The 26,912-nt window shown below is 44.0% G+C and overlaps 2 protein-coding genes across 2 annotated transcripts in view; both read right to left on the minus strand.

The window, feature by feature from the left end:
• LOC122543176 (bone morphogenetic protein 1-like) overlaps positions 1 to 12,514 on the minus strand; it is a 132,784-nt gene extending 120,270 nt beyond the window's left edge. The window contains exon 1 of the mRNA XM_043681598.1: positions 10,858 to 12,514. Within this exon, the coding sequence (XP_043537533.1) occupies positions 10,858 to 10,999 (142 nt within the window). The 5' untranslated portion in view covers positions 11,000 to 12,514. The remainder of the gene's footprint in view (positions 1 to 10,857) is intronic.
• The window catches only part of LOC122543177 (metal transporter CNNM3), an 87,305-nt gene that overhangs the window by 26,273 nt on the left and 34,120 nt on the right, over positions 1 to 26,912 (minus strand). Inside the window, exon 11 of the transcript XR_006309941.1 lies at positions 12,571 to 12,930. The gene's annotated coding sequence lies outside the window, so the exon portion shown is untranslated. The remainder of the gene's footprint in view (positions 1 to 12,570; positions 12,931 to 26,912) is intronic.

Below are 26,912 nucleotides of genomic sequence, written 5' to 3' on the forward strand. Positions count from 1 at the left end.
TAGACCATTTAGGACAGAGATGGGGAGAAACTTCTTCACCCAGAGAGTGGTAGCTGTGTGGAATGCTCTGCCTCAGAGGGCAGTGGAGGCCCAGTGTCTGGATTAATTTAAGAAAGAGTTGGATAGAGCTCTCAAAGATAGTGGAATCAAGGGTTATGGAGATAAGGCAGGAACAGGATACTGATTCGGAATGATCAGCCATGATCATGTTGAATGGCGGTGCAGGCTTGAAGGGCTGAATGGCCTACTCCTGCACCTATTGTCTATTGTCTATTTTGCATTATGCTTAGAATGACAAGTTTTGACATTTAGTGTAGAATCTATTGGGTGAGTTACATTTTCATAAACGTTGTAGCAACACAAATTGGATATTCTCATGCAACCTCCTATCTCAGCCCATTTGAAATCCCTGCACCGTTTAATCTTAAATAAGTGCAAGTGCCATTAACCTTGCCAATACTTCAACAGCTAAGCCTGATTCATTAATTCACAGAATAAACAAATGTATGTGAACGTCATATTTCAGACACTAAGTAACTTGATTCTATTCCGTTCTTTCTGAAGATCTATGCATTTGGTTACCTAGCAGTCAGTTTTCAGCTCTTCCTTTTCACTCACATTGTGCTAACCATCCTTGCCGTGATGTTTTCCCAGAAACTGTGGCAGTGGATGTTGGGGCACATCTTCAAAGTATGCTTTGTGTCAGGTTGAGTTCAGCTCAGTCTAGCATGTCATTTAAGACTGAAAACAAAAACTAATCTTCCCGGGGTCGAACAGATCTCAACGGAAGCCTGCTCCCTCATGCAACAACTTTCTATCATTCGTCTTGTCGGCAGTTTGGCTTGTGGCGTAAGTTAATTCAAGATAATCATTGCTGACTGCTCACACCTCAAGTCCAACACATCAAACAGAAGGGTCACACCAGTCTTGAACCATCAACTCTGTTTTTCGCTCAACAGATGCTGCGAGACTTACTGGGTTTCTCCAGCACGTTCTGGTTTTATTTCATATTTCCAGCATCTGTCGCCTTTTACTTTTTTTGTATATATGTGAACCCATCAATTAATTATTGTTATAAGTATACATATTAAACCAATGTTATGCACAGTCTAGTGTGAATTTTCAATTCTGCTTTACTGTCCAGAACAACCCTCCAAGGTGTAGCACATAGCGGGGTCTCGTTGTCCATTTCTGTTGAATAATTGTGACTGTTCCATTGCCAGGAATCAGAGGTTACTGGTCCTCGAACTGTGAAAGGGCATTAGACAGGGAGCAAGGCAGTAGCTAGGTTGAAAGTGTGGCGCTGGAAAAGCACAGTGAGCCAGACAGTATCCAAGGAGCAGGACAGTCGACAGTTCGGGAATCAGGATGAAGGGCTTATGCCCAAAACATCAACTCTGCTGCTCCTCGGATGCTGCCTGACCTGCTGTGCATTTCTGGCGCCACATGTTTTAACTCTGACTCCCCAGCACTTTCTTCTAGTAGCTAGGTTGCTCAACTTATGCACTTGTGACTCTCGGTACCTCAAATACTACCTGTGAATCTTGCCAGGTTACTGTGTTAAAATGCTGGTCACAGAAGAGAGGAGCTTTTTAAAAGAAAGTTATAATAAAATCCGAACTATCTGTTGTGTTGGAGATGACTCCACTTCATACAGACAATCAAGCATCCTGGAAATGATGCATCGCCTTATGTGAATGCCTCACAATCAGGCCATGGCAATTTTCAACCTAAAACTGCAACCCAACACAGATATCGGCTGCGATAAAGTGTGTAAACAACCAAAGTCTGCCTCAAAAACATTAGGTAACCAAACTGTGCATAATGCCAGTAACAAAACAGCAAAAGGCAGGCCTCAATTGAGATTTTCTGAATCAAAGGAACGTTGTTTATCAAACTGCACTTCATAATTAACTGCGCGCAAAAGATTTTGCATGTTTCCAAAAGACAGGTAGTGTGTTAAAGTTCACTCAGGAAGTCCAAATGGCAACACATACTTTTACATGGTGCTGTTGTTTGGAGTTATGCTGTTTGCATCACAAGGATAGGGATATTTCCCTGCTCTTAGTGTCTGTCATTGATGTCCTCGGCAGGACTCAAATCCACAGCTTCTGCTTCAAGTTAGGGGCAGTAAGCACTGCACCATAAAACCCAACAGATAGGAGAAATTGGTATAAGCGATTCAATTTCTTTCTGATCTATATGTGTGAATAGCTTCCTGACTTTTAGATTGTACAACAGATGCCCTTGATCATTAAAAAGAAAAGGAACAGACAACTAACTCTGGCACTCACTGCAGTCTTAAAATTTGAAAACATTTTGTTAAAATGATCAACAAAGAAAATAAAAGTTGGAGCAGAGTATGGAACAAGCAGAGGATGAGTGAGCTTGAGGAGGAGTAGGTGAAGAGTGGGAGGAAGAACAGAGTCGATGGTGGATTATTTGTGAGCACAAACGATGGAGCTGACTGCAGATTTTAACAGGCGAAAGTGAGGACTGCCGATGCAGGAGATTAGAGCCGAGGGTGTGGTACTGGAGAAGGGTAGCAGGTCAGGCAGCATCCGAGGAGCAGGAGAATCGATGTTTCAGGCAAAAGCCCTTCATCAGGCAGATTTTGACAGGCCACAATCTCTCCAATACAGACAATCTGCATCAAAATGAAGACGTGCTAAACAGGATGGCAGGGTCCCTGAGGGGCAGGCAGATGAACAGAAGCTGCTGAAATATAAAGCACAGAGCACAGCAAGTTTGGTGGGAGAAAGAATGGCAAGATTCTTGAAACAACTAGAGATTAGAAGAACACAGGCATTGAGTGTGAAGAGGATAGAGTGCAGAAAAGGAAATCACCAGGACACCTCACTTACGATATGATGAAAATGCTCAAAACCTCCAGGAGTGCACATAAACTTTGAGGACATGACCAAGAAGGTTGATGAGGGCAGAGCAGTGGATGTTATCTACATGGACGTTAGCAAGGCCTTTGACAAGTTCTAATGGTAAGTTGGTTAGTAAAGTTAGATGACATGGCATTCAGGTGAAAGCTCGCTGATTGGATCCAAAATTGGCTTAATGGTAGAAAACAGAGGGTAATGATAGCGGGCTGTTATTTGAACCGGAGGCCTGTGACCAGCACTGTTCCACAGAGGTTGGTGCTGTATCCACTGTTGTTTGTCATTTATAGAAAAGGTTTGGATGAGAAAATAAGAAGCATGGTTACTAAGTTTGTGGATGACACCAAAATTGTTTGGAGATGCCAGTGTTGGACTGGGGTGTACAAAGTTAAAAATCACACAACACCAGGTTATAGTCCAACAGGTTTAATTGGAAGCACTAGCTTTCGGAGTGTCGCTCCTTCATCAGGTGGCAGTGATTGTTGTGATAGTGCACAGTGAAGACTTGTTATCTCAGAGTACAACAGGATCTTATCAGCTGGGCCAATGGGCCAAGGAGTGGCAGATGGAGATTAAGGAGGTTGAGAGGTGACTCTATCGAGGTTTATAAAATCATGAGGGGCACAGACAAGGTGAATAGGAAAGGTTTTTCCCTAGGGTGAGGGAATTCAAAACTAGAGGGAATAGGTTTAAAATGAAAGGGGAAAGATTTAAAAGGTACCTGAGGGGCAATGTTTACACACAGAAGGTAGTGCAAATATAGAATGAACTGTCAGAGGAAGTGGTAGATGCAGGTACAGTTGCAATATCTAAAAGGCATTTGGGCAGGTACATGAATAGGAAAGGTTCAGAGGCATATGGGACAAACGCAGACAAACTTGACTAGTTCAGTTTGGGAAACCTGGTCAGCGTAGACAAGTTGGACTGAAGGTTCTGTTTCCGTGCTGCATGACTGTATGACATAAAAGGGGTGAACGGGCAATATTCTAATCACAGAGCTGTTCCATTGGTGATAAATGTCTGAAAACATGAAATGCCTGCATGGCGATAGACAGATAGGTATTTCTACTGCCTATGGGTCACACAGCATACAAAGGAAGCAGCAGTGAAGGCCTGTGAAATATCTCCAAGTGAAATTAGAAACTGATTTTTTTTTCAAGTGTGTGGCTCATTCCCTCCTCCTAACATCTTCTGCCCAAGTTCGCTGGCAATCATTAACTTTGTTTATTAAGGTAAACACAGGGAAACAGGCCTGTTCAAATGAGCTGCAGTTCACATTTGGTAAACCTGATTCCCTTACAAGTGGATTCTGCAACTAGTGAATCTGATTGCTCTTCACTGGGCACGTCTTAATATCGTAGCTGCAAGGAAGGGAAATTTAATCAACACGTGGCATTTCGTTCTCATGCTGGGCCTCGCTGTTATAACCAGAGCCAAAGGGGAAAGCAAATCAGCAGCTTTAGCCAACAGGCATTCTAAAATGTGGTGAATTCTGATCAAAGTTAAAGCGCTAAGAATTAGGAACTTAAAAAAAATTAAATTTGTTGAATCATAAAGATATCTGACTGAGAAAGCTAAATGTAGACAGTGTGGCGATATGGTCATTCATCTCTAGGACCTAGGTTTTGACTGGTTGAATGGGAGCCTCCTGTAAAATTAATGTGTGTGCTGAATATTACTTGTCTGGCAGAGTGGAGGGGAATGAGGAGCTTTCAGGAAACTGAATTTAAGACACTCGATGACTGAGATAAGTGACTCACGTGTTAACTGAGTTAAAAGAGCTCATGGAAAACAAGATTCTCTCAGAGGGTCATCAGTCTTTGGAATTCTCTCTCCAGGGAGAGGTGGAGGGTGAGTCACTAAACATCTTCAAGGCTGAGTTGGACAGAAGGGGAGTCAAGGATTATGAAGGCATGACAAAAGAGTAGAACTGAGGCCAGAATCAGAACGGCCAAGAATCTTCTTGATTGTTATGGCAATGCAGACATGATGGAATGAATGGCCTGCTCTTCATTCATATAATCTCACCACCTAAGGGACAAAGCCATGAAGTAGCAACTCCCACTTCATAATTGCATTGATCTAGTTCACCAGACTGTGCCAAGATTCAGTTTCAGATTTACTTTCAGAACAAAAGGAGAGCGCAAGTCCACGCTCTCAGCAATACTGGGTGCGAAGGCCACTTACTAAATCTCTCATGTTACGCACCCCTTTCGGCATTAACCAATTGGTGAACCTTCCATCCAGCATTCTAGAAGGATTCGAATATACTTTTCACAGAAATCACTGCTGTCCACTTGGAATATCAATACTTGATAAAAATCTCAATGACACCAGGCAGGCAAGGGATTGACCCACCGGTTAACTATCTATATTAGAGCTGGCTCAGTGGTAGCATTCTTTTCTCTGAAGTAGAATACCATGGGTAGGATTTGGTCACAAAGGCTGATGCTCGACTATGATCCAGAGATGTTAAGCCCACTGTCCGCTCTCACGTGCTTGGAGAAGATCCCAGGTCAATACTTCAAAAGAGAGTAAGGCCCAGGGAGTTATCCCTGGCATTCAGCCAATATTGGTTTAAAAATAAAACATAATCTAATCATGATCCTATTGTTGTTTGTGGGAGATTGCTGTGCATAAATTAGCCGTCACATTTCAACACTGGCTTCGCTTCAAAAGTTTTTAACTGGCTGCAAAGTATATTGATATGTCCAGTGGTTGGAAAAGGTGCAACATAAATGCAAGGCATTTTTCTGAATTAGTTACCGCTCCCAATGCTTGATATTGTTCTTTTGACACTCTCATAAGACCTCAGACTTGATTGGTTATGTTGCTGCCTCATGGGCTTGGTTCTAATTCTGTGTATTTACTGACTGCCTCATGATGCACTCTCAGTCTGGTTCAGCACCTTGGGATATGCAGCATACACTTGATTTGCATTGGAACTTTATTGCTGTGAAGCTGCAATCAGGCAAGAGTAGTGTGGTCACATACAGTGTATTCGTGCCCATACACAATCGGGGAAATTGCTGTCATTGTAACTCATTAATCATCTCCTCAAATTGTGGGCGGCACGGTGGCACAGTGGTTAGCACTGCTGCCTCACAGCGCCAGAGACCCGGGTTCAATTCCCGCCTCAGACGACTGACTGTGTGGAGTTTGCACGTTCTCCCCGTGTCTGCGTGGGTTTCCTCCGGGTGCTCCGGTTTCCTCCCACCATCCAAAGATGTGCAGGGTCAGGTGAATTGGCCATACTAAATTGCCTGTAGTGTTAGGTAAGGGGTAAATGTAGGGGTATGGGTGGGTTTCGCTTCGGCAGGTCGGTGTGGACTTGTTGGGCCGAAGGGCCTGTTTCCACACTGTAATCTAATCTAAATCTAATCTAAACTGTCTGCACTCCATATGCAGCTCCTTACCCACCAAATCTTCCCTGTGTTACACAGCTCAAAAAGCTCTCTCCGCACAATAAATCAAGTTTGGAAGGGCACAAGCTGGACTTGTTCAAGTTCAGGCTAATTCAAGCTCCCCACAGTGAGTACATTATACAGTCCCAGTGTTCCACCACATAGCACTGAACCAAATAATAGTTCCAACAAGTGGATTGGAAGGGAATGAGCAGCTGATCTTCCTGTCAACCGAAGGCTGCAATGACCATAAAAATACTTTTAGAAGAGGGATTTATTCAGTGAAGCAAAGAAAATCCTCAATTCGCCTCATACCCCTGCTCACTTGTTCAACCAAACAACTGCAACTCGTCGAATTTTTTTCAAGGTACTGCATCTGGAGTCAAGAGAAGAGAACAGAGCGATCACACACCAGATACCTCACATGGGAAATACCGGGTAACTCCATGTGCAACAGCAGAAAAGACTCATTCAGTCAAACACATTTGCTTTGTTCACAAATCCTGTTACCTGGTGGGCTACCCCAATTTGCAGAATAGTTACAAGGCAGGTGATCCTAACCACCCTCTGCGTTTCCCATGTGACTGTTGCCTCTTTAGCTAATCACTATAAATTTGTGCCCTTGGGTTCACGATCCTCTGCTGGCAGGAACAGTTTCTCTGTATATAATCGCTGTATGTTCAGATGCCTCATGATTTTAAATCATAGAAGCTACTCTCAATACCTCCCTTCTCCAAAGTAAATTGTTCCTACCTCTTCAAGTTGCTGTCATAACTTACATTCATCATCCCTGGACCCATTCTCAAGAATCTTTTCCTCCCTCTCTGATGTCTTCGCATTGTTCCTAAAATATCACAGCCAAAACTCATGCACTGCTCAAAGAAAGTAATTGGTTCTTATTCAAACTCAACTTTTGCCTGATCATTTTGTTAAGCATAATTCACCATAATTCCCCATAATCTTCGCCTGTTCTGCCCAACCCTTCATTTACAGTGACGGGTGATCCCGCAATTTGATTCAATGCTGAAACCAGACCCCAAAAATAACCCAAACTGCAAGAAAACAAATCCAAGAGCTTCCACCACTGCTATGCAATTAACTCAGACATTGTCATGTGGGAGTGACAGTATGATTATCATTTTGGTGATCATGACAGTGCTCAGATTCTGAGCACCAACTGGACCACAAGGACCCTGCCAGACAGCCAACAAGGTAAGTAGGACAATAATAAAAAACTCAGTCTGACTTGCTTAATGATATAGCATGGAGGAGGCCATTCAACTCATTGAGTCCAGACTGGCTCTTCGAGCTGTCCAATAGTCTCCTGGCACCCCTACAAACCTCTCCTCTGTCAATTAGCTCCCTTTCGAAAGTTGCTTTGATTCTGTTTCCAACACCCTTTCAGGACTGCATTCTAGATCTTAATACGTTGGTGTTTAAAACAAAATTCCTGCTGGATCCAAGCAGATCAACCATGATCCTATTCAATGACTACTCAATGACAAAGCATGCTCAAGGGTTGGAACAGCCTTCTCCATCTTCTATTTCTTATGGTTCTTTAATAAATCCATGAAAATTTCCTCGTATTTTTCATTAAGGAAAACTGCGACTAAAGGAACTTGGTTCCTCCTTATCTGGTGCAGTTCTGATCACTCTGTTAAAGAAGCAACTTTGTCCCTTCTTCATAGGCAGCCCTTCTGAACTAAGGATGACTTGTTCTCACTCCAGTTCGATGGGTTCTGAGTTGGTTGATAAGTCTAGTGTGTGACCTTCAAGTGGGGCAAGTGGTGCTTTGAGGATCGAGTTGATTTGAAAAGAAGGTTAAAATTTCAAAGTCAGCACACTGCTTGACCAGAAGCTAATGTCAGTCAGCAAGCATAGGAAGTGGATGCACAGGGCTTTGTGCAAGTTAAGGCATGGACAGGAGAGTTTGGATGGCCTCTCCTTCACGAATGGCAGAATGCAAGAAACCAGCACTCCTGGCAGTTAAATCGTATTAAAAGAACATGTTGTGAATGGGGCCTGTGCAGAGCATCAGAAGAAGTCTTAAACATCAAGACTGACAAGGGACTGCCTGAGCCCAGATGCACAACGTGAATGGAAATCTGAAGATGGTCAAGGAAAATGAAGAAGTAAAAGCAGGTGGTAAATGCAGAAGAGGGATGCAGGCGGGTAAAAGCAAAATATGACTCACGGAGACTCGACTGGGAGCAAAGGCAGGTGTTACAGTCTGGAATAACTGATGCCAAAAGGCCAGCATTCAATTCCTCAGCCTTGCAATGCTACACAGCGTGAAGGGAACATTTACATTTACACACTGGTGATGCATTTCATTTGTATTTACATCATGTGCTTCATTACTTCAGGATGTCTTTTTAATACTTTACAGCCTATTAAGTGCTTTTGAAATGTATTCCTTCTTGTAATGCAGAAACTGAAACAGCCAGTACGTGCACAGCAAGCTCACACAATATGATGACTTTGGTCAATGGATAAATATTGGCCAGGTCACCAGGCTCTCTGCTCTCCTCAGAAAGAGTACCAAAGCCACATTAGCAATCACCTGAGGGGGCAGACATGGCCTCGAATTAACACCTCATCCGAAAGACACCACTTTCAAAAACTGTCACTCTCCAGTGGAGTGTCAGCCTGAATTATGGGCTGAGGTTTATGGATTGGGCCCAAACCCACCACATCCTGACACAGAGATGCACTAGTTGCCCACTGAGCCACATCTGATGCTTAGCATTAAGATAAGGGAAATGGAGCAAGAATATTACAGAGAACTAATTCTGGGTGAACAAGACATTAGTAATGTATCACAAGGTTTAAATCTGTTTGATAATACGGCAAATCAAGGATATTGCTTACAAATATCAAAAATAACAAGCCCTTGCAAGCTAAAAGGGATCATCATCATTCGGGAACAAACAGTACCTCACTCTAAACTAGATCTTCATAGCACTGATTTTCAAAGACAAACCTTTCTTTCCAACTCAAATTATGAAACAACAAAACAATGACCTGTTTTGTGGGTTTTTTTATTCCCAAGAGATCAGAGCATTGACGAGCACTGGCATGATGCAAGTACCTATGAAAGGTGCTGAAGGAATCCCACAGGCCTGCGCCAACCACGTAGCTGTCTTTCCCAGCAGTAAACCAAACTTGACCAGAAATGACTCCATTTACAACAGTGCCTTACCTCGAACAATGGCTCTCACTCTAGATTTTTCCATCCCTTCGTATTTTGCACTGCCTCAATCATCTTTTCTTCACTTCCAATTCCTTCCTGAGGTTTGCTCTGAGAAAACTGATTAATCCCCTTCCCATTTTCATTTTAAAAAGACTTCCCCGGCAATTCTCTCACTGCTCTCAAACTCTCGCCCCATTTTCATTTCTCATTCGTCTATCCTTATTCTCATCTCTCATGCCCTTTTTACTCCCCCTTCCCTGTTTCCTCATGTGCCCTGCACAACATTCATCCGATCTATCCCCATCTCTTTCTCTCTCATTCACTACATTCCCATCGCACTCATTTGTTCTCCAGTTCTATCTCCAGTTCTCCAGTTCTGTTGTCTCTGCACTTCTCTCATTCTTACTCTGTTCCAATCGTACTCTTATTCTCGCCATGTCCCCATCTCGTTCTTATTCTCACTGTCTCCATCTGTGTCTCTCTATCCCATTTCTACAAACTCTCTACCCCATCTCTCTTACTGTCTCTCCATCCCATCTGTCTCTCTACTCCATCTCTCTCTCTCTAGCGCATCTCTCTTACTGGCTCCTTACCCCATCTGTCCCCATTCCTCTTGATTCCCATCTCCCTCAATCTCTTTCTGTCCTCATCCCTCTCCATTCTCATCTCCCTCACTGTCTCCTACTCTCTTTTTCCCCCATCTCTATCCAAATCTCCATCTCTCTCTCATCCTGTCCCCATTCTCCTTTTACGATCTCATTCTATTCCTACCCAACTCATTGTCTATCCTCCAACTCTCGCATTCACTCCCTTCTCCGGTCTTTCTGCTTATGTCTCTCCCCCTCTCTCCGCCACCAAACCCCCCATTCAGATTTCCCGCTCTCTTCCCCAGGCGTCTTAACGTCTGCCGTCCGCCCAAAACAGTGGCTGGAAACTTGCACAGCCGACGCGGGCAGAGAAACTGACACTTGGGGAGGAAGGATCTGAATGGCACCCGCTCCCCCACCCCCCCCACTTCTGCACAGCCCGATAATTCCTGTGCCGGCCTGCCTCTACCCCCAACACCCTGATGGAATTTGAACAAGTCGCCCAACATTTCACAGTCGGTGTTTTATTGTCCGTTCCTCCAACGGTGTGGGGGGGGGGGGAGGAGTGCTGTTTGAAGTATGCACATTTTATGCCAAAACAAAAATCCCACTACTAACTCCTGCAAAACCTCCTTTTTGCAAAACTTCTCCAAATGTATTCATAAGTTAAGCACCAGTGTTTCACTTGTCTTGGTTGCAAATCTCACTTTACAGATTATTTTTCAAAAAAAAATCCACGCCTAATTGCTCATTCCAGGACACTGATCGACTTGTAAACTCACCAGCTTTGCAGGGATCTTTATAATCGACATCTGTCGGGTCGTCTTGGTCGGGAAAATAGTCGTAAAGGGTGTCGTCGTAGTCGAAGGAGCTGGCGACCCGGTGCAGAGTCAAACAGAGAAGTGCAAGTCTGGCTGCAGCCATCACTGGGGCTTGAGTGCAGGGGACAAGAGAGAGGAGAGAGCGACAGACAGAGACAGAGAGAAAACACACAAAGAATACCGTAGGAAGGGAAATCAGAGGAGGAAAAAAAGAGCCCAGCGCTTAAGGGAAATCCAGGAGGTGGAGAGTGTGGTCCAGGGGCGGGTCAGCAGCAATGCTCCAGCCCCCTTTTTTTCCTCCCTTAAAGCTTAAACTGCCATTAATCAGCTGAGAAAGATTTGGAAAGCAAGCCAATCCAACAGAGAAACTCCAACTCGACACAGTAAACGTGTCTCTTGTGTGTGCGCTGCTGACGAGGAGAGGCAATTTCTCCAAACGGTGTGCTTTCTCTGCTCTCAGATCCCCAAGTTCCTTCTTTATATAATCGTATCGCTCATTCAAATCTTTCATGACTTCCCACAAAAGAACGTCTCTGCCAAATGCGATAATTTTCCGGTCATCTCACGAAGGATGAGTTTTCTGCTCGAGCCTGTGCTCTCCTCCCACTGCATCCCAGGCAATTTACATGGAAGTAATGTTTTGCAAAACCTTGTTTGTTTGGCAGATAAACAACAGGGTGACCCAACGATGAGTGGAAGGATGTGCGCGCGTGAGAGGGTGTAAAGGAGATTTTAATGAGCTGCTTACGAGAACAGTGGGAGAGGAGACTCGAACAATTTCGAAAGGAAACTGAACGGGAATTTCTGGGGAATAAATTCGCAAGACTGTGGGAAGAGTATGGAGTAAATTGGGACCATATTACGTTGCATCTCAGAGAGCCGGCACAGACTCGATGGGCCAAATGGTCTTCTTCCGTGTTCAAATAACTCTATCCCACTGTTACTTCCAGACTTGGCTACTCCAATGCTCTCTTTTGGCTGATCTCTTACCTCCCATCTGCTTGCCCCCATCATCAATACCCCCAGAACGATGCTGCTTTATGCTAACATGTTTGATCACTGCAATATAGGGAAATGCCTGTCGACATCACCTTGTCCAGCCCCGACAAGGCTTCCCACCAGTGAACATAGGAGATGGGAGCGAGGGATGGCTCCTCCAATGCAGGAATCAGATTGTGGCTGATCTGACAGCGACCTCAACTCCGCTGTCCTGCCTGTTCCCCATAACTCTCAACTCCCCTGTAATTCAAAAACCTGTCTCTCTGCCTGGAATGGATTCAGTGGTCCAGCCTGCACTTCTCTCTGGGGAAGAAAATCCCAAAGATTCACACACCTCTGAGAGAAGAAATTCCTCCTCGGCCCTATCTTGGATGGAAACTCCCATATTCTGAGACTGTCTCAGGTTGCTGACTCAGGGAAACATTCTCAGTATCCACCCTTCAGGTCCCTTCCAAATCTTAGGAATCAGATTTTATGTACTCAAGTACAGGGACACAGCAGTACAGTGAGAAATGTGCAGAGTTGCCATTCCCGGCGCCATCTTGGGTACAAGGTACTTAGGTACAAAATCTTAGGTTCAAGTAGAAAAATAAGTAACTAATTTAAAAGTATAACATTACAGTTCTTCTCCATACAAAGTAGTTGATTAAAATAAAAGCTTAAGTTCAAACTTACAGTCTTTTTTTAGCCAAGGGTCTGCAGACGCTCCATGTTGGACTTTCCCCAAGAGGGCCTGCACTCCCTACAAGGGCCCGATCTCTCCCCCACCACAGTGCCAGGAGATCCCCACGCCAACTGCCATCCAAGCTCACTGGCCATCTCGCCGCTGACCACCATCCAGGCTCACCGCCTGCCCCTCTGCAGACAGCTAGAGTCCTGCTCCCAGCCTCTACCGCACTCCTGACCTCCAAGAAGCCGTGATGCTGTCGACCACCAGACTCCAGCCCTGGCACACCAGCCAACTTGCGGCAGATCTCCAAAGACCCCCAGCCGCTGCCGTCGCTGCCTCCAGAAGGGAAGTAGAGAAAAAAAAAACTGAAAAAAGAAAAACATAAGGAAAGAAGAAAGTGGTCGGAACAGACAAGCTCTGGCTCAGAAATCCTCCTGTGCTGCCATCTTAAAAATAGCTTGTATGTTACAATAAGTTCTCCAGAATTCTCCAGAATTCAGGCACAACCTGATCAACCTTTCCCAGTCGACAATCCCTTCCTCCCAGAAATCAGTTGAGTCCATGTCATGACTTAGTGCTGTTAACCTCTGTTAAACTCTTATCTATGTCTCTGTAGCCTCTTTCAACACTCCTCTTGCCTGTCTGCAGTCTTATAGTCATCCTAACCTTAATCATATCAATAACTTTTCTCCTGTTTTCTAACTTGTAGCAAGTCCCACTGAGCTACTAACCCTATACTCGCTGACCAACAGTGGTTCCCAGTCAAACAGTGCCTTGATTTTGAAATTCTCATCCTTGATTTCAAATCTCTCCAGGACCAGGCTTGTGAGCCTTCTCAGAATTGCCACCAATGCAAGAATATCCCTCCTTAAGTAAATAGATCAAAACAGGCAACTTTCTCTCCTTCCCTTCAAGTAAGGTACTCCCCTAGTACCTCAGCCAAGTATAAGTGAGCCCCAAATTAACTCGATGCTCACACACCCTCAGTCTAGAAGGCCACAGCTGGCAGCTGTACTATTGGGCATTCTGTCAATTCCATTCCGAAGCAAGTCAAAAAACCTCAGCTTCCCACCATTGTGCTTCACCAACAATCAGAACATTGTAGCTTTTGAGTAAATATAATTGGATGCTTCCATTAACGTGCCTCAACACTGCACAGCTTGCCTTTTTGGCTATGTAGCAAGGTGCCATACAAATAGTTTCTCGTAACAAGAAGCTGCAAAGAGTGACTCATCTCATGACTTCTCAATGCCTGTCCATCACCAAAGGTACAAGTCAAGAGTGGGATGAAATATTTTCAGTTGCATGGATGAGTGCAGCTCCCCAACAACACTCAAGAAGGTTGATACCCCACTGGCACCTTAAACATGCATTTAGTCCACCAAAGCACAGTGGCAGCAGTGGATGTACTCAATAAAGCTCCTTCGGATAGTGTCTTCTGAGTCTGTGGAACGTTACTAACTAAAAGCATAAGGGCAGTAGATGGATGGAGCACCACCACTTGTAGGTTTCTCTTCAAACTACATCAGCCCGTGCTCGAAGTGTATCACCATTATTTCACCATCTCTGGGTTAAAATCCTGGTACCTCCTCCTCAACAATGTTCCAGTGGACCTAATTCATATGGACTGCAATGGTTCAAGAAGACTGCTCAACACCAACTCAGGGCAATTAGGATGGGCAAAAAATACTGACCTTCCCAGAAATTCCCACATGACACAAATTATTTAAGCTGTACTGAGACGAAAGGTGACAGGTGCAAGAGCCCAAGGAGGCAATACTATACCTTTGGGAGAGTTTATCTTGTGTTATAATCTCAATATTACAAAGGAGTGTTTCTTGAGATTAATACATCAGGCACTTACAATATGAGTTAAACACCATAAAGTAGCCTTTATGTTAACAAAATGTGACAGGCTTATAAGATCAGTCTTTCAAAATAAGAAATATATGACCAGCTTTAGAAACCAATGTGGTCTCCATTTCCCAGTCTCAGGGCAGAATACATCTTGCCTTGGTTTTATGCAGATCAGTGACAGGAGACAAAAGCTGGAAGACATGTGAAGAAAGAGAAATAGATAGAAATAATTAATTTCCAGTCATGCACCCTCCTCATCTGCTCACTGCTTCCTTCACATCTGACTCACTTCACAACATTACATCCAGTTCTGCTGGCTTGCCAATGATTACTCCCAAGTGGAAATACTAAATCAAGCTGTTCAGCTGTTTACTTAACTGATGTTCAACTCTATCAATGCTTATACAAAAGAAAACTCCTGTGCGTCATTGGAAATTGGGTGAAAGGACAGAACACATAAATGTCACGTCATGGGAATACCGATGACAATGACGTTATGGGAAACACCAAGTGTCAGGAATTGAGCAGGTTACCCTCTCTCCTATTCAAGCTTTGTGCCAATATTTATCCTTCAACCAACATCACTAAACATGATTACCTGATTGGTTTCACATTGCTGTTTGTGGGAGCTTGCAGCATGCAAATTCGCTGCCACATTTACTCCGTGACAACAGTGACGGAACCCCAAAACTATTTCATTAGCTGTAAAGCACTTTGAAACATAGAAAACAAGGACAGGAGTAGGCTATTTGGCCCTTTGAACCTGCACCACGATCCTGGCTGATCATGCAATTTCAGTATCCCACTCCTGCTTTCTCTCCATACACCCAATCCCTTTAGTCCAGCTCCCTCTTGAATATCTAATGAACTGGCCCCAACACCTTTCTGTGGGAAAGAATTCTACAAGTTCACAACTCTCTTGAGTAAGAAAATTCTTCCTCATCTCAGTCCAAAATGGCTTACCCCTTATTCTTACATAGTGACCCCTAGTTCAGGATTTCCCCAACATGGGGAACAACCTTCCCGCAACTGGCTTGTCCAGTCCCATCAGGATTTTACATGTTTCTATGAGATTCCCCCCCTCCCCACCCCATTCTTCTAAAATTCCTCTGAGTACAAGCCCAGTCAATCCAACCTTTCTTCACGTTGGTCCTGCCATCCCGGGAATTAGTCTGTTGAACCTTCGTTGGACTCCCTTAATAGCAAGAATAAGGGGAATCCTGGAGTCACATTAAGTACTGTAAGAAAAGCCTCAAAAACAGAATATATTTTCAAGGCATATCAAAACTACTTTTTAAAACTCCCCACCCTTGGTGCTACAAGTGCAAAGAGCACTGTTTTTTGCTGGGGTACCCAGACACATTGCCAATGACTTTGGGTGCAAGCCAAGCCTGTCTGAATTATCCTCATAAAACAACAGCTCATTCCAAGTATCAATCCAGTAACCTCCGCTGAATTGCCTCCAAAGCATTGATGTCTTTCCTTTAGTAAGGAGACTAAAACTACACGCACTGTTTGAGATGTGGCCTCCCTAATTTCCTGTACAATTGAAGCATGACATGCCCACTTTCACATGCAATTCTTTTCATCAGGTTAGAATCTCATTCATCCTCTTGATTACGTGCTGTACCTGCACTATGACCTTTTGTGACTCATGCATTAGCCACACAGGTCCCTCTGCACTTCAGAATTCCTCAGTCATTCTCCATTCAAGTAATACCCTGCTTTTTTCATTCTCCCTGCTGAAGTGAACAACTTCACATTTTGCCACATTGTATTCCATATGTCAGATTTATACCCACTTACTTAACTTTATTTCTCTGCCTGTGACTTCCTTACATCTTGTTCACAACATAATTTCCTACTTTTCTTGGTGTTGTCTGGGATTTAGGTCCTTACATCCTCACTTCCCTCATTGTGGACACTGAAGAAGTTTGGATCCTGTGGGTCCACTTGTCAAGTCCTGCCAATAAGACCAACTCTGTTTTCTGAGAGCTAGCTGATCTTCTTCACGCTAATATGTTATACCCTACACTTAAAGAGGTTTTACTTTCCGCCACAACTTTTGATGCGGCATCTTATCAAATACAAGTGCAGTACATCCACTGGCACTCTTTTATTCACAAAGCATTACACCTTCAAAGAAGTCTAACAAATTGGTTAAACGTGATTTCCCTTGGACAAAGCCATGCTCGTTCCAACTGCCTTGAGTTTTCCTAAGTATGTGACGAAAATCTTTTTAATGACCAATTCTGACAACTACCTCACAAGAGACGTCAAGTTAACCAGCCTATAGTTTCCTGTTTTCCACCCCTGTCCCTTCTTGAATATTTGCTGCTTTCCAGTCCAATGGAACCTTTTCTCAATCTTGGGAATTTTGGAAAATTATAACTCCAGGATGAAGTCGACTTGGATCCAAAGACTTGTCAGGCTGAAGCTGCACTAGATTCCTTAGTACCACTTTCTGTATGATGCTAAATTTGCTAAGCTACTATCTTCCTTTCATCTCCTGATTTATAGCCAATACTGAAATGTTTTGTACCCTCGATACTCAAGACAGAAGCCACCATTCAGATGAGATGTTAAAACCAAAGACCCATCTGCCTACTACATGGATGGACAAGAAAGATCTCACAGTACTGTTCTGAATTCTCCCCAGTGTCCGAACCAATACTTAACCCTCAGTCAACATCCCAACCAAAAAAAACAGATAATTTGGTCATGATCACATTGCTGTTTGTGAGAGTTTGCTGCACTCAACTCGACTCCTGTCTTTCCAACAACTGCAATCACATTTCAAAATCTGTACATTCACCACTCTGGCGATCATGCAAAGCACTATATAAATGCAAATGATTTTTACTGTAGTAACATAATGCCCAAGGGCGGCACGGTGGCTCAGTGGTCAGCACTGATGCCTCACAGTGTCAGGGACTCGGTTCAATTCCTGCCTCAGGCAACTGCCTGTGTGGAGTTTGCACATTCTCCTCCCTGTCTGTGTGGGTTTCTTCTGGGTGCTCCGGTTTCCTCCCACAGTCCAGATGTGCAGGTTAGGTGAATTGGCCATGCTAAATTGCCCGTAGTGTTAGGTGTAGGGGAATGGGTCTGGGTGGATTGCTCTTCGGAGGGTCGATGTGGACTTATTGGGTCGAAGGGCCTGTTTCCACACTGTAGGGAATCTAATCTAATCTAATCAAATCTAATCATATTTTAAAGGAGTGTCGGTAAAAAAATACTAAATTGAAGCATTTAAGCAGGTATTAGCTGACCAAAGTTTTGACCAAAGATACAGCTTTAAAGACTGTATGTGAGGAGAAGAGACGGCTGGGGGGCTGGGGTGTCAACATCAGGGAAGATTTTGAAAACAAGGACGGTGATTTTAAAATAGAGAGGAGCTAACCTGGCCACTGTTTCAAAGGCTACTGGCATCAAATTGAGTCCCCACACCCCACCAGTATTGAGTGTGAATGAATGCTGAAATCAATACCAGGATGGTCCTGCGATCAATCGCTGCCATTTGATTCGAATTACAGAGTTCCTGCGATTTTTGTTCAAATGTTGCAATTCATGACATGTCAAATAATTCTGCTCGATTGAAGTTTCAAAAGAGGATAATCTATCATTACTAAATGCCAAGACCCTTCAGGCTAATTTGATGTAAGTAATAGCAGAAACTTTTACAAGAAAATGGAGGACGGTAAATTGAAGGATTACGGTCGTGGTAACTGAATTTAATTGATCTGTTTATTTTCCATTTGCTGCGCGAGTACAGCCAAGTGGCTGTTATTACTTAAATCAAATAAAGCTTTCAACCCCAAAGCCTTTGGCATCTTTGTAATAATAAACACATTAAGCTAATAATCTAGTACAGAATGGAATTGAGGATGAGCAGATTTCCTGGAATTTTAAAACCTGAACTCCAATTTAGCCAGACCCTAACTTTCTTAGATTACTTACAGTGGGGAAACAGGCCCTTCAGCCCAACAAGTCCACACCGACCCGCAACCCACCCAGACCACTATAATTACTCCTTCACCTAACACTATGGGCAATTTAGTATGGACAATTCACCTAACCTGCACATTTTTGGACTGTGGGAGGAAACCGGAGCACCCGGAGGAAACCTACACAGACATGGGGAGAACGTGCAAACTCCACACAGACAGTCGCCTGAGGCAGGAATTGAACCACTGAGCCACTGTGCCGCCCATAACACATTCAATCCTCTGTAGGAGATGCTATGGTCTCAATCAGAGCTGAAAAGGTGCTGTGGAAGGACTGGAAGAAGAGGACACCTCTCCATGTTCCTTGGCCAATATAGCTTCCTCACCATGCCCACACTCACCTCCCCGTGTCCAACCAATGATGTCGAAAACTGCTCACTTACCCTCGTTGCTGTGTGCAAATAAGCTGCCACGCACTCTTACTGAGTCATCACAGGGCCAGAGCAAAATCACCCCAAACCACAACCGGATGCAATTAGGTCAAGGAAGAAAAGTTAAAAATTTTGCTTTTCTCCAACTTTTCTCAACTTCAGTGCATCCTAAATACGCTGTGCAAAGGATCTCTAACTGCAGTCAGTGTTGCCTAAGGGAAAACACAGCAGCCCATCCGTGTCCAGCAAGCTCCCACAGACAGCAACGGCCACAAAGTATTTTGCTTAAGGCACTGGTTGAGGCAATAAGTATTGACCACATGTCAAGTTCAGGTCTTCTTTGAGTCGTGCCACGGGTTCTTCTACATCCACTCCAGAGAGAAGATAAGGTTTATGCTCACCTAAATGATGGCTGTCTCAGCAGCACAGTGAAGAGTCGGTGTAGACTTGGTGCTCAAGAGTAAGCTTCTCCAGACTCAGAGGAAAGTGCTGACCATTGTCTCCCTCATGACCTTTGGCAGCTTGAAGGTGTAGTGGCTCCATGCCCTGCGCTGCTGCTCAAGTGTGTCACTGATGCATGCTACTGGCAGCGCTGCTCTGTCTTGTATGAAAAAGGCACCAGCAATCTTCCTAGTAGGACCTGCTTACTCAACCCTAATTCAAAAGACCTGTTGTGATTGAGCATCCACAGTCAGCAATGACTCTGGCTGGGTGGTGGATTGCAAGTCTTCACTGACTAATAGTATGCAACGTATAGGTTAATTACATATGAAGCACTTTTTAAAAAATTCATTCATGGAATGTGCACGTCGCTGGCTAGGCAGCATTTATTTTCTGTCTCTAGTTGTCCTCGAGAAGGTGGTGGTTAGCTGCTTTCTTGAACTGCACCAGTCCATTAGGTTGACCCACAATGCAGAAAGGAAGGGTGTTCCAGGAAGTTGACCCAGTGACAGTGAAGTAACGGCAATATATTTCCAAGTCAGGATGGTGAGTGGTTTGGAGAGAAACTTGCAGGTGGTGGCGTTTCCACATTTCTGCTGCCCTTGTCTTTCTAAATGGTAGCGTTGTGGGTCTAGAAGGTGCTGTCCGAAGTGTCTTGGTGAATTTCTGCAGTGCATCTTGTAGAGGGTACACACTGCTGCTACTGAGCATCTATGGTGGAAGGAGTGAATGTTTGTACATGCGGTGCAAATCAAGTTGGCTGATTTGTCCTGGATGGTTTCAAGCTTCTTCAGTGTTGTCTGAACTGCACTCATCGAGACAGGTGGGGAGTATTTAATCACACTCCTTAATTGTGACTTGCAGATGGTCGATAAGTTTTGGGAAATAAGGACATGCGATACTCAGTGCAATATGCCTACCTCTGACATGCTGTTGTAAGCACTTACATGGCTAAGCATTCTGTTTCTGGTCAATGGTAAACTAGGGGTTTAGGGGTGGCATGGCGGGACAGTGGTTAGCACTGCTGCCTATTAACGCCAGAGACTTGGGTTCGATTCCACCCTTGGGCAAAAGTGTGGAGCTTGCACATTGTCTCTGTGTCTGTGTTGGTCTCTTCCAGGTGCACAGTCCAATGATATGCAGTTTGGATGGATTGGCCATGCTAAATTGCCGACTGTATCCAGAGATGTGCAGGTTAGGTGGATTAGCCATTGGGAATACAAGTTTACAAGGACAGGGTAGGGGGTCTGGCTGGATAGGATGCTCTTTGGAAGGTCAGTGTAGACTCAATGGGCTGAATGGCCTGCTTCCACACTGTTAGGGTTCTATGATTCTATGGTATGCATAATGGGGAGTTCAGCAATAGCGACACTATTGAATGTCAATGATCCAATGGTCTTGTTGGAGATGGTCATTGCTTGGCACTCTGTAATACAACTTGTCAGCTCAAACCTGGATATTGTCTAGATCTTGCTGCACATTGACATGGACTGCTTCAGGATCTCAGGGGTCACAAATGGTGCTGAACATTGTATAATCATCAGCGAACATCTGCACTTCTGATCTTGTGATGCAGGGAAGGTCATTCTCGAAGCAGCTGAAGATGGTTGGACCTAGGAATCTCCCCTGAGGAACTCTTGCAGAGGTGCCCTGGAGCTGAGATGAGTGACCTCCAAATATCACAACCGTCTTCCAATGTGCCACCAGTTATGCCTTCAAACAATCAAGAGTTTCCCCCATACCCACTGATTCCAGTTTTATCAGGGCTTTTTGGTCAAATGAGAAACTGATATCAAGGGCAGTCACTCTCACCTCACCTCTGGACTTCAGCTCTTCTGTCTGTGTTTGGACCAGTCGCTGACTGGCCTGGTGGAACCCAAACTAAGCATCACTAAGGTTATAGCTGAGCAGCTGCTGCTTCATAGCATTGTTGTTGACCCCTTCCATCACTTTACTGATGATTGAGAGTAGATTGCTGGGGCAGTTCTAGGTCAGGTTGGATTTCCTTGCTTCTTGTGTCCAGGACAGATTTGAACAATTGTCTACATTGTCAGGGAGATGCGAGTCCTACAGGTGCACTGGCATAGGTTGGTTGGGGGCATGGCCAGTTCTGGAGTATAAGCCTTCAGTACTATTGCCAGAATGTTGTCAGGGCTCACAGCCTTAGCAGTATCCAAAGCTTTCAGCAGGTCCTCGATATGACGTGGAGTGAATTAAATTGACTGAAGAAAATCATAGAATTCCTACAGTGTGGAAGCAGGCCATTCGGTCTGAGTTCACACCAACCCTCCAAAAAGCATTCCTCCTTCCCTTACCCAGCATACTATGGGTAATTTAGCATGGTCAGTACACCTAATTAGCACATCTTTGGAACGTATGAGGAAACCAGAGCACCGAGAGGAAACCGAAGCAATCACAGGGAGACTGTCCAAACTCTACACAGACATTCATCCGAGGGTGGAATTGAACCCAGACCCCTGATGCTGTGAGGCAGGAATGCTAACCACTGAGCTATCACACCAACTAGGGAGCTGTAGGGTAGGAAATCTGACAGCCGACTTCCACTCAGAGCAATATAATCATCTCCATCCCTTTGATGAGAAGGGCCCTGCCTGCCACTGGCCACTCGGGTGCTTCCTTGCTTCCTGGTGGTGTAACATGAAGAAAGTTTTATGCACTCGTTGTTCATCCACTGTGTCTTTCACCTGCAACACACAACAATGGATGCTGGGGATTGGAGAGAAAAAAAATAACCATCTCTTAGAGCTGTCGGTTTAGGGAAAATGTGGGCTGCAATAACAGGAAGAACATTCCCACTTTTCTTCTAGTGATGCAGGACCTTTTGTGTCCACACTATTTGACATTTCAAATGAAAGGCAGAACTCCCTCAGGAGCACACTTGACTATTCCTGAGATTGGTTCTTGCACTGCTGGCCTTAAGCCTCAGCTGCCCTCCACTGACATCATTCCCTTCAGCTCAGCAGGAGTCGGAACTACATATCCTGGAACTAATGTGCCCCGTCTCTCTAAACTGCCATCCACTCCCAGCCAGAAAACCATGTAGACCCAAGCTGATGGGGTGAATTGTCTCAGGCTCACATCCTTTTACCCCAAGACTTCCCCACGCAGAGCAGAACAGGGTCCATGAGAAAGAGAGCTTCTCCTCACCGCTCCCAGATTTACACTGTCTGTATTCGCAAACAGATTCAAACAGTCAGATCCCAGGTTCAAAACACTGCCTGAGTTAACAAACTGGCAAAGCTCAGCTCCTGTGGGACCTAAGGAGGCCGACCATCTGCACATTCTCTCGGTTCAAGTAGATGCCAGAGTGGCTGTGGTGTCGCTGTGATGTTTCAAAGATAACGGTCAACCCCATCATTTGTCTCCTGGACACTTTAAAGACTCCTCCCAAATACAAAACAGCTGCCAAGCTTGCCAACAAAACAAATGGGGTGATTCTGGGAGCAGGGCTTTAAGGCATTTCTGAGAGGAGTCTAAAATACAGAGCCAGAGAGTGATCCCAACACAGGTCTGCAAGCATTATGCATAATACAAGTTCCTAGCTTGGTGCAGCTGAAGTCGGCCACTGTTTCCTAATGACGGAGAGAAGACTGCACTTTAGTCGGAGATGTTAATTTTATGGGTGAGCGCGGCTGCTGTGGAAAGTGCCACATAACGCTTTCTCACACAGAGATGGCACTTTGCCAGTTCCCTGAAGGAAATGTGAGGTGTCCCTCTAGTGGTAACATGTTGAACTTGTCTGGGACACATGGTATTGTGAGTTGGAGGGAGGAAGCCAGTGATCAATCCATCCTAAATTACAGCAGATACTTACTTAATTGTGTGTGCCAGGTCCAGAACATCATCACTGATTTAAAACATTAATTTATTGTGTGAGGTCTTTCCCTCCAATGGATATGACAGTGGTATAACAGTCCTTGAGCCTGTTACATCATTGAGTGAGATCGTGGCTGATCTGCAATCTAACTCTGCATTCTCACCTTCTCTCCATGTCCCTTAATGCATGTAGATTACACAAGTCTATTACACGCAAGCTGAAAATGACCAACTAGTCTAACATGGTATGCAGAAGGGAAATTTTCCAAGCCAGGATGGTATGTGAATTGAAGGCAAACTTGTGGTGCTGGTGTTCCAATGTTTCTGCTGCCCTCGTCCTTCTGAGTGAGTGGTGAGGGTCGTGGTTCACTTGATCTGTATTCACTTGAGTTTCGAAGAACAAGGCAGGATCACACTGAAACATATAAAATTCTGACAGGCTAGACAGACTAGATGCAGGGGTGATGTTTCCCCTTGGCTCGGGAGTCCAGAACAAAGGATCATGGTCTCAACACACGATATACCACTTCGTATTTAGAATGACGATGAATGTCTTCACTCAGAGGGTGGAGAACTTGTAGAATTTTCTATCACTGTATTTTGTAGAGGCTGACTCACTGAATATATTTAATAAAGAAACATTTCTAGAGGATAAAAGATGTCGAGGGATATCAGGTAAGCATATGAAACCAAAATTAGATCAAGGATCAGCCATGATCACCTAAGTGACAGATCAGTATGTCCTGACCATTCTGGTCTGTTCCTATGCTGCAGTGCCTAAAGGGACTGCATGCCTAAGATGGTAGATGAGGCATCGATTAAATTGAGTTTCTTTGGTGTTTTTCGAGCTACACGCATCTAAGGATGTGAAAAATATTCTAGCACATGTCTGACTTCTATCTTGGAGGTGGTGTAAAATGCTTGAGGAATCAGGTGGTGAACCACCAGCCTGTGATCTGCTCTTGTAAATACATCTTGTACATGGCAGGTACACATAAGTTTCAGGATCTGTTATGTTAGGGTAAGGGGTGAGATTTTTTTTGATGGAAGTGGTTATTGCCTGACACTTATATAGCATGAAGGTCACTTATGGCTTATCATCATACCATCAGCCAAAACATTGTCCAGGTCTTGTACAAGTGGACCAGGACTGATCCAGAAACTGACAAGTCACAAATGGTACCAAACGCAGCACAACCATCAGCAAGTAATGAAATTCTAATCTTATAATGATGGAAGGTCACTGTTAGAGCAGATGAAACGGCTGGGTCTCGGATCCTACCCTGGGGAATTAAGCAGTGACTGACATGCACGATGCATAGCCTTTTATTTTGCTGTTCAAATCCTTGGGACTTCTTAAAGACCACCTACTCAACATGGACAGTTTGTGACATTGTAATAATGCCACTGAACTAATCCCCAGGCTAATGGTCTATGATCATGGGTTCAAATCCCACCAAAAGATGGCAAAATTTAAACCGCAATTAATTAATAAACCTGCAATTAAAAGCTGTTCAAAAGGCCATAGTCAACCCTTTTGGGAAGGAAATCCGCCATGGCCTACATGTGACTCCAGACCCACAGCAATGGAGTAGAATCTTAAAGTGTTCTCAGAAATTGTATCATAAGTCACTCACTTAAAATGCAATTAGGAATACACGACAAATACTGGCCTTTCCAATGGCTCCCTTCAAACTCTTTATAAATTACAATAAAGTCCCAATCAACTTTTCAGATACTAAAGTGCAGTTAGAGAAAGAAAGACAGCTAAGAATGCACTTTGGAAACAATGATCTGACAGACTTGCTACAGGAACAATTAGGGAGAGATGGAGATTAAAAACAGAACAGGATGAAAAAATATGGGATTGGTTGATAACAGAAAGCCAGAGAAGCCAATTACTTCACTGAGGTTACGGTGACAGCATACATACAATTAAATTTGTAACCGAAGCGCCACTTTCAAGGGATTTTTTTCCCCTCTTGCACTGACCTACTGGTCCTCACCAGCTTTAGGAAAACTTGCATCATGAAATCTAGGCAGAGATTATCCGTGCTGAACATATGTCAGTAGGATTCCCAGAAGCAGGTCATTCGGCTCCTCAAACCTATTAAGATCAAGGCTGAAAAGTCTATTTTTCCCATTCCATGTTCCCACCTACTCCCAATAACCTTAGATCCCCTTGTTTAACAAAAATATATCTACCTCAGGAAAAAATAATTCTAATTTTTGTCCTCAAAGTGCTACTCCTAATTTTAAAAACTGCTCCCTAATTCACCTTCTATAGCAAACATCCTTTCCATAACCACTTCGTCAAGCTAAGTCAGAACTTCAATTGGTCATCTTTCTTTCTTCTGAACTCGTGGAATTAAGCCCAGCCTGTGCAACCTTTCCTCATAAGACAACCCCTTCCTTCCATTTATCAATCTTGTAAATCTCCTCTGAACTGATTCAATGCATTTGCATCTTCCCTTGTTTAAGAAGACTAAAACTTCGCACAGTATTTGAGCTGAGGTTTCACCAATGTCCTGCATAACTGAAGCATAACTTCTTATTTTTATGTTCAATTTCTATCAGAAAGTCCAACAGCCTTCTCAATTATTTGTTGTATCCTGCACACTAACTTCACAACTTATACACTAGAACACTAAGATCCCTCTACAACATGGAATTTTGCACTCTATTAAGTCATGTACTTTTTTTTTTGCTTTCTTTTCCTGCCAAACTAGATAATTTGACATTTACTCAATTTATACTCCATTTTAGTTATTGTTAGCTCTAAGAATTTTACTTTGTTTTAAATTCATTTGTGGGATCTGGGTATCACTGGCTGGCCTGCTGTCCAAAGATACCCCTTGAGATAGTGATGGTGAGCTCCCTTCTGGAACCACTGCAGTCCATACACTGTAAGTAACCCACAATGAGCTTATGGACAAGTTCCAGGATTTTTGACCCATTAACACCGAAAGAATGGTGATATATTTACAAGTTAGTATGGTGACTGGGTTTGAGGGGAACTTGCAGGTGGCAGTGTTCCCATGTATTTGCTGTCCTTTTCCTTCTGGATGGTCGTGGTCAGACGTTTGGAAGGTGCTGTCGAAGGATATTTAGTGAATTTCTTGTAGGTGCTACACACTGCTGCGACTGAGCATTGGCGGTGGAGGGAGTGGATGTTTGTGAATATGGTACCAGTCAAGCGGGCTGCTTTGTCCTGGATGGTGTTGAGCCTCTTGAGTGTTGCTGGAGCTGCACTTCTCAAGTGTTATTAAGTTGAAGGCGTGTACTGTACCTTTAAGAGAGAGTAAATGCTGTTCTGAACTGAGAGCTTATAAGCACCTGTGTATATGACTAGATAGCAGCCCAGGAGTGTACTGGAAAATTGAAAATATGTAACATTTGGCTGTGAAATGGATACCTGAGTGTTGGTTGCTGTTTTGACAACAATTTGAACTTCACCAGTGTATGCCCCATGATACTAGAACCCAATTAAGTTTGAATTTATTGTTTTGCCAACATTAAACCAATGAGATGATCCGATACTGGGGATATACAAAGCAGGCATTTTGAAAATCGGAGAGAGAGCAACTGCCATCAAGAGAGACCCAAGAAATTAGTAAACACAATCAAAGATATCTTTTCATATGAAACACATTCGCAGTAAATGAACGGTGGTTCAGTGGTTAGCACTGCTGCCTCACAACAAGGGACCTCAGTTCGATTCCAGCCTCGGGTGGCTGCCTGTCTGGAGTTTACACATTCTCCCCATTTCTGCATGGGTTTCCCCGGCTACTCTGGTTTCCTCGCACCGTCTGGAAATGTACAGGTTAGGTGAATTGG

Source organism: Chiloscyllium plagiosum, chromosome 42 (assembly GCF_004010195.1).
Source record: "Chiloscyllium plagiosum isolate BGI_BamShark_2017 chromosome 42, ASM401019v2, whole genome shotgun sequence".
In the NCBI taxonomy this organism is placed as follows: Eukaryota; Metazoa; Chordata; class Chondrichthyes; order Orectolobiformes; family Hemiscylliidae; genus Chiloscyllium; species Chiloscyllium plagiosum.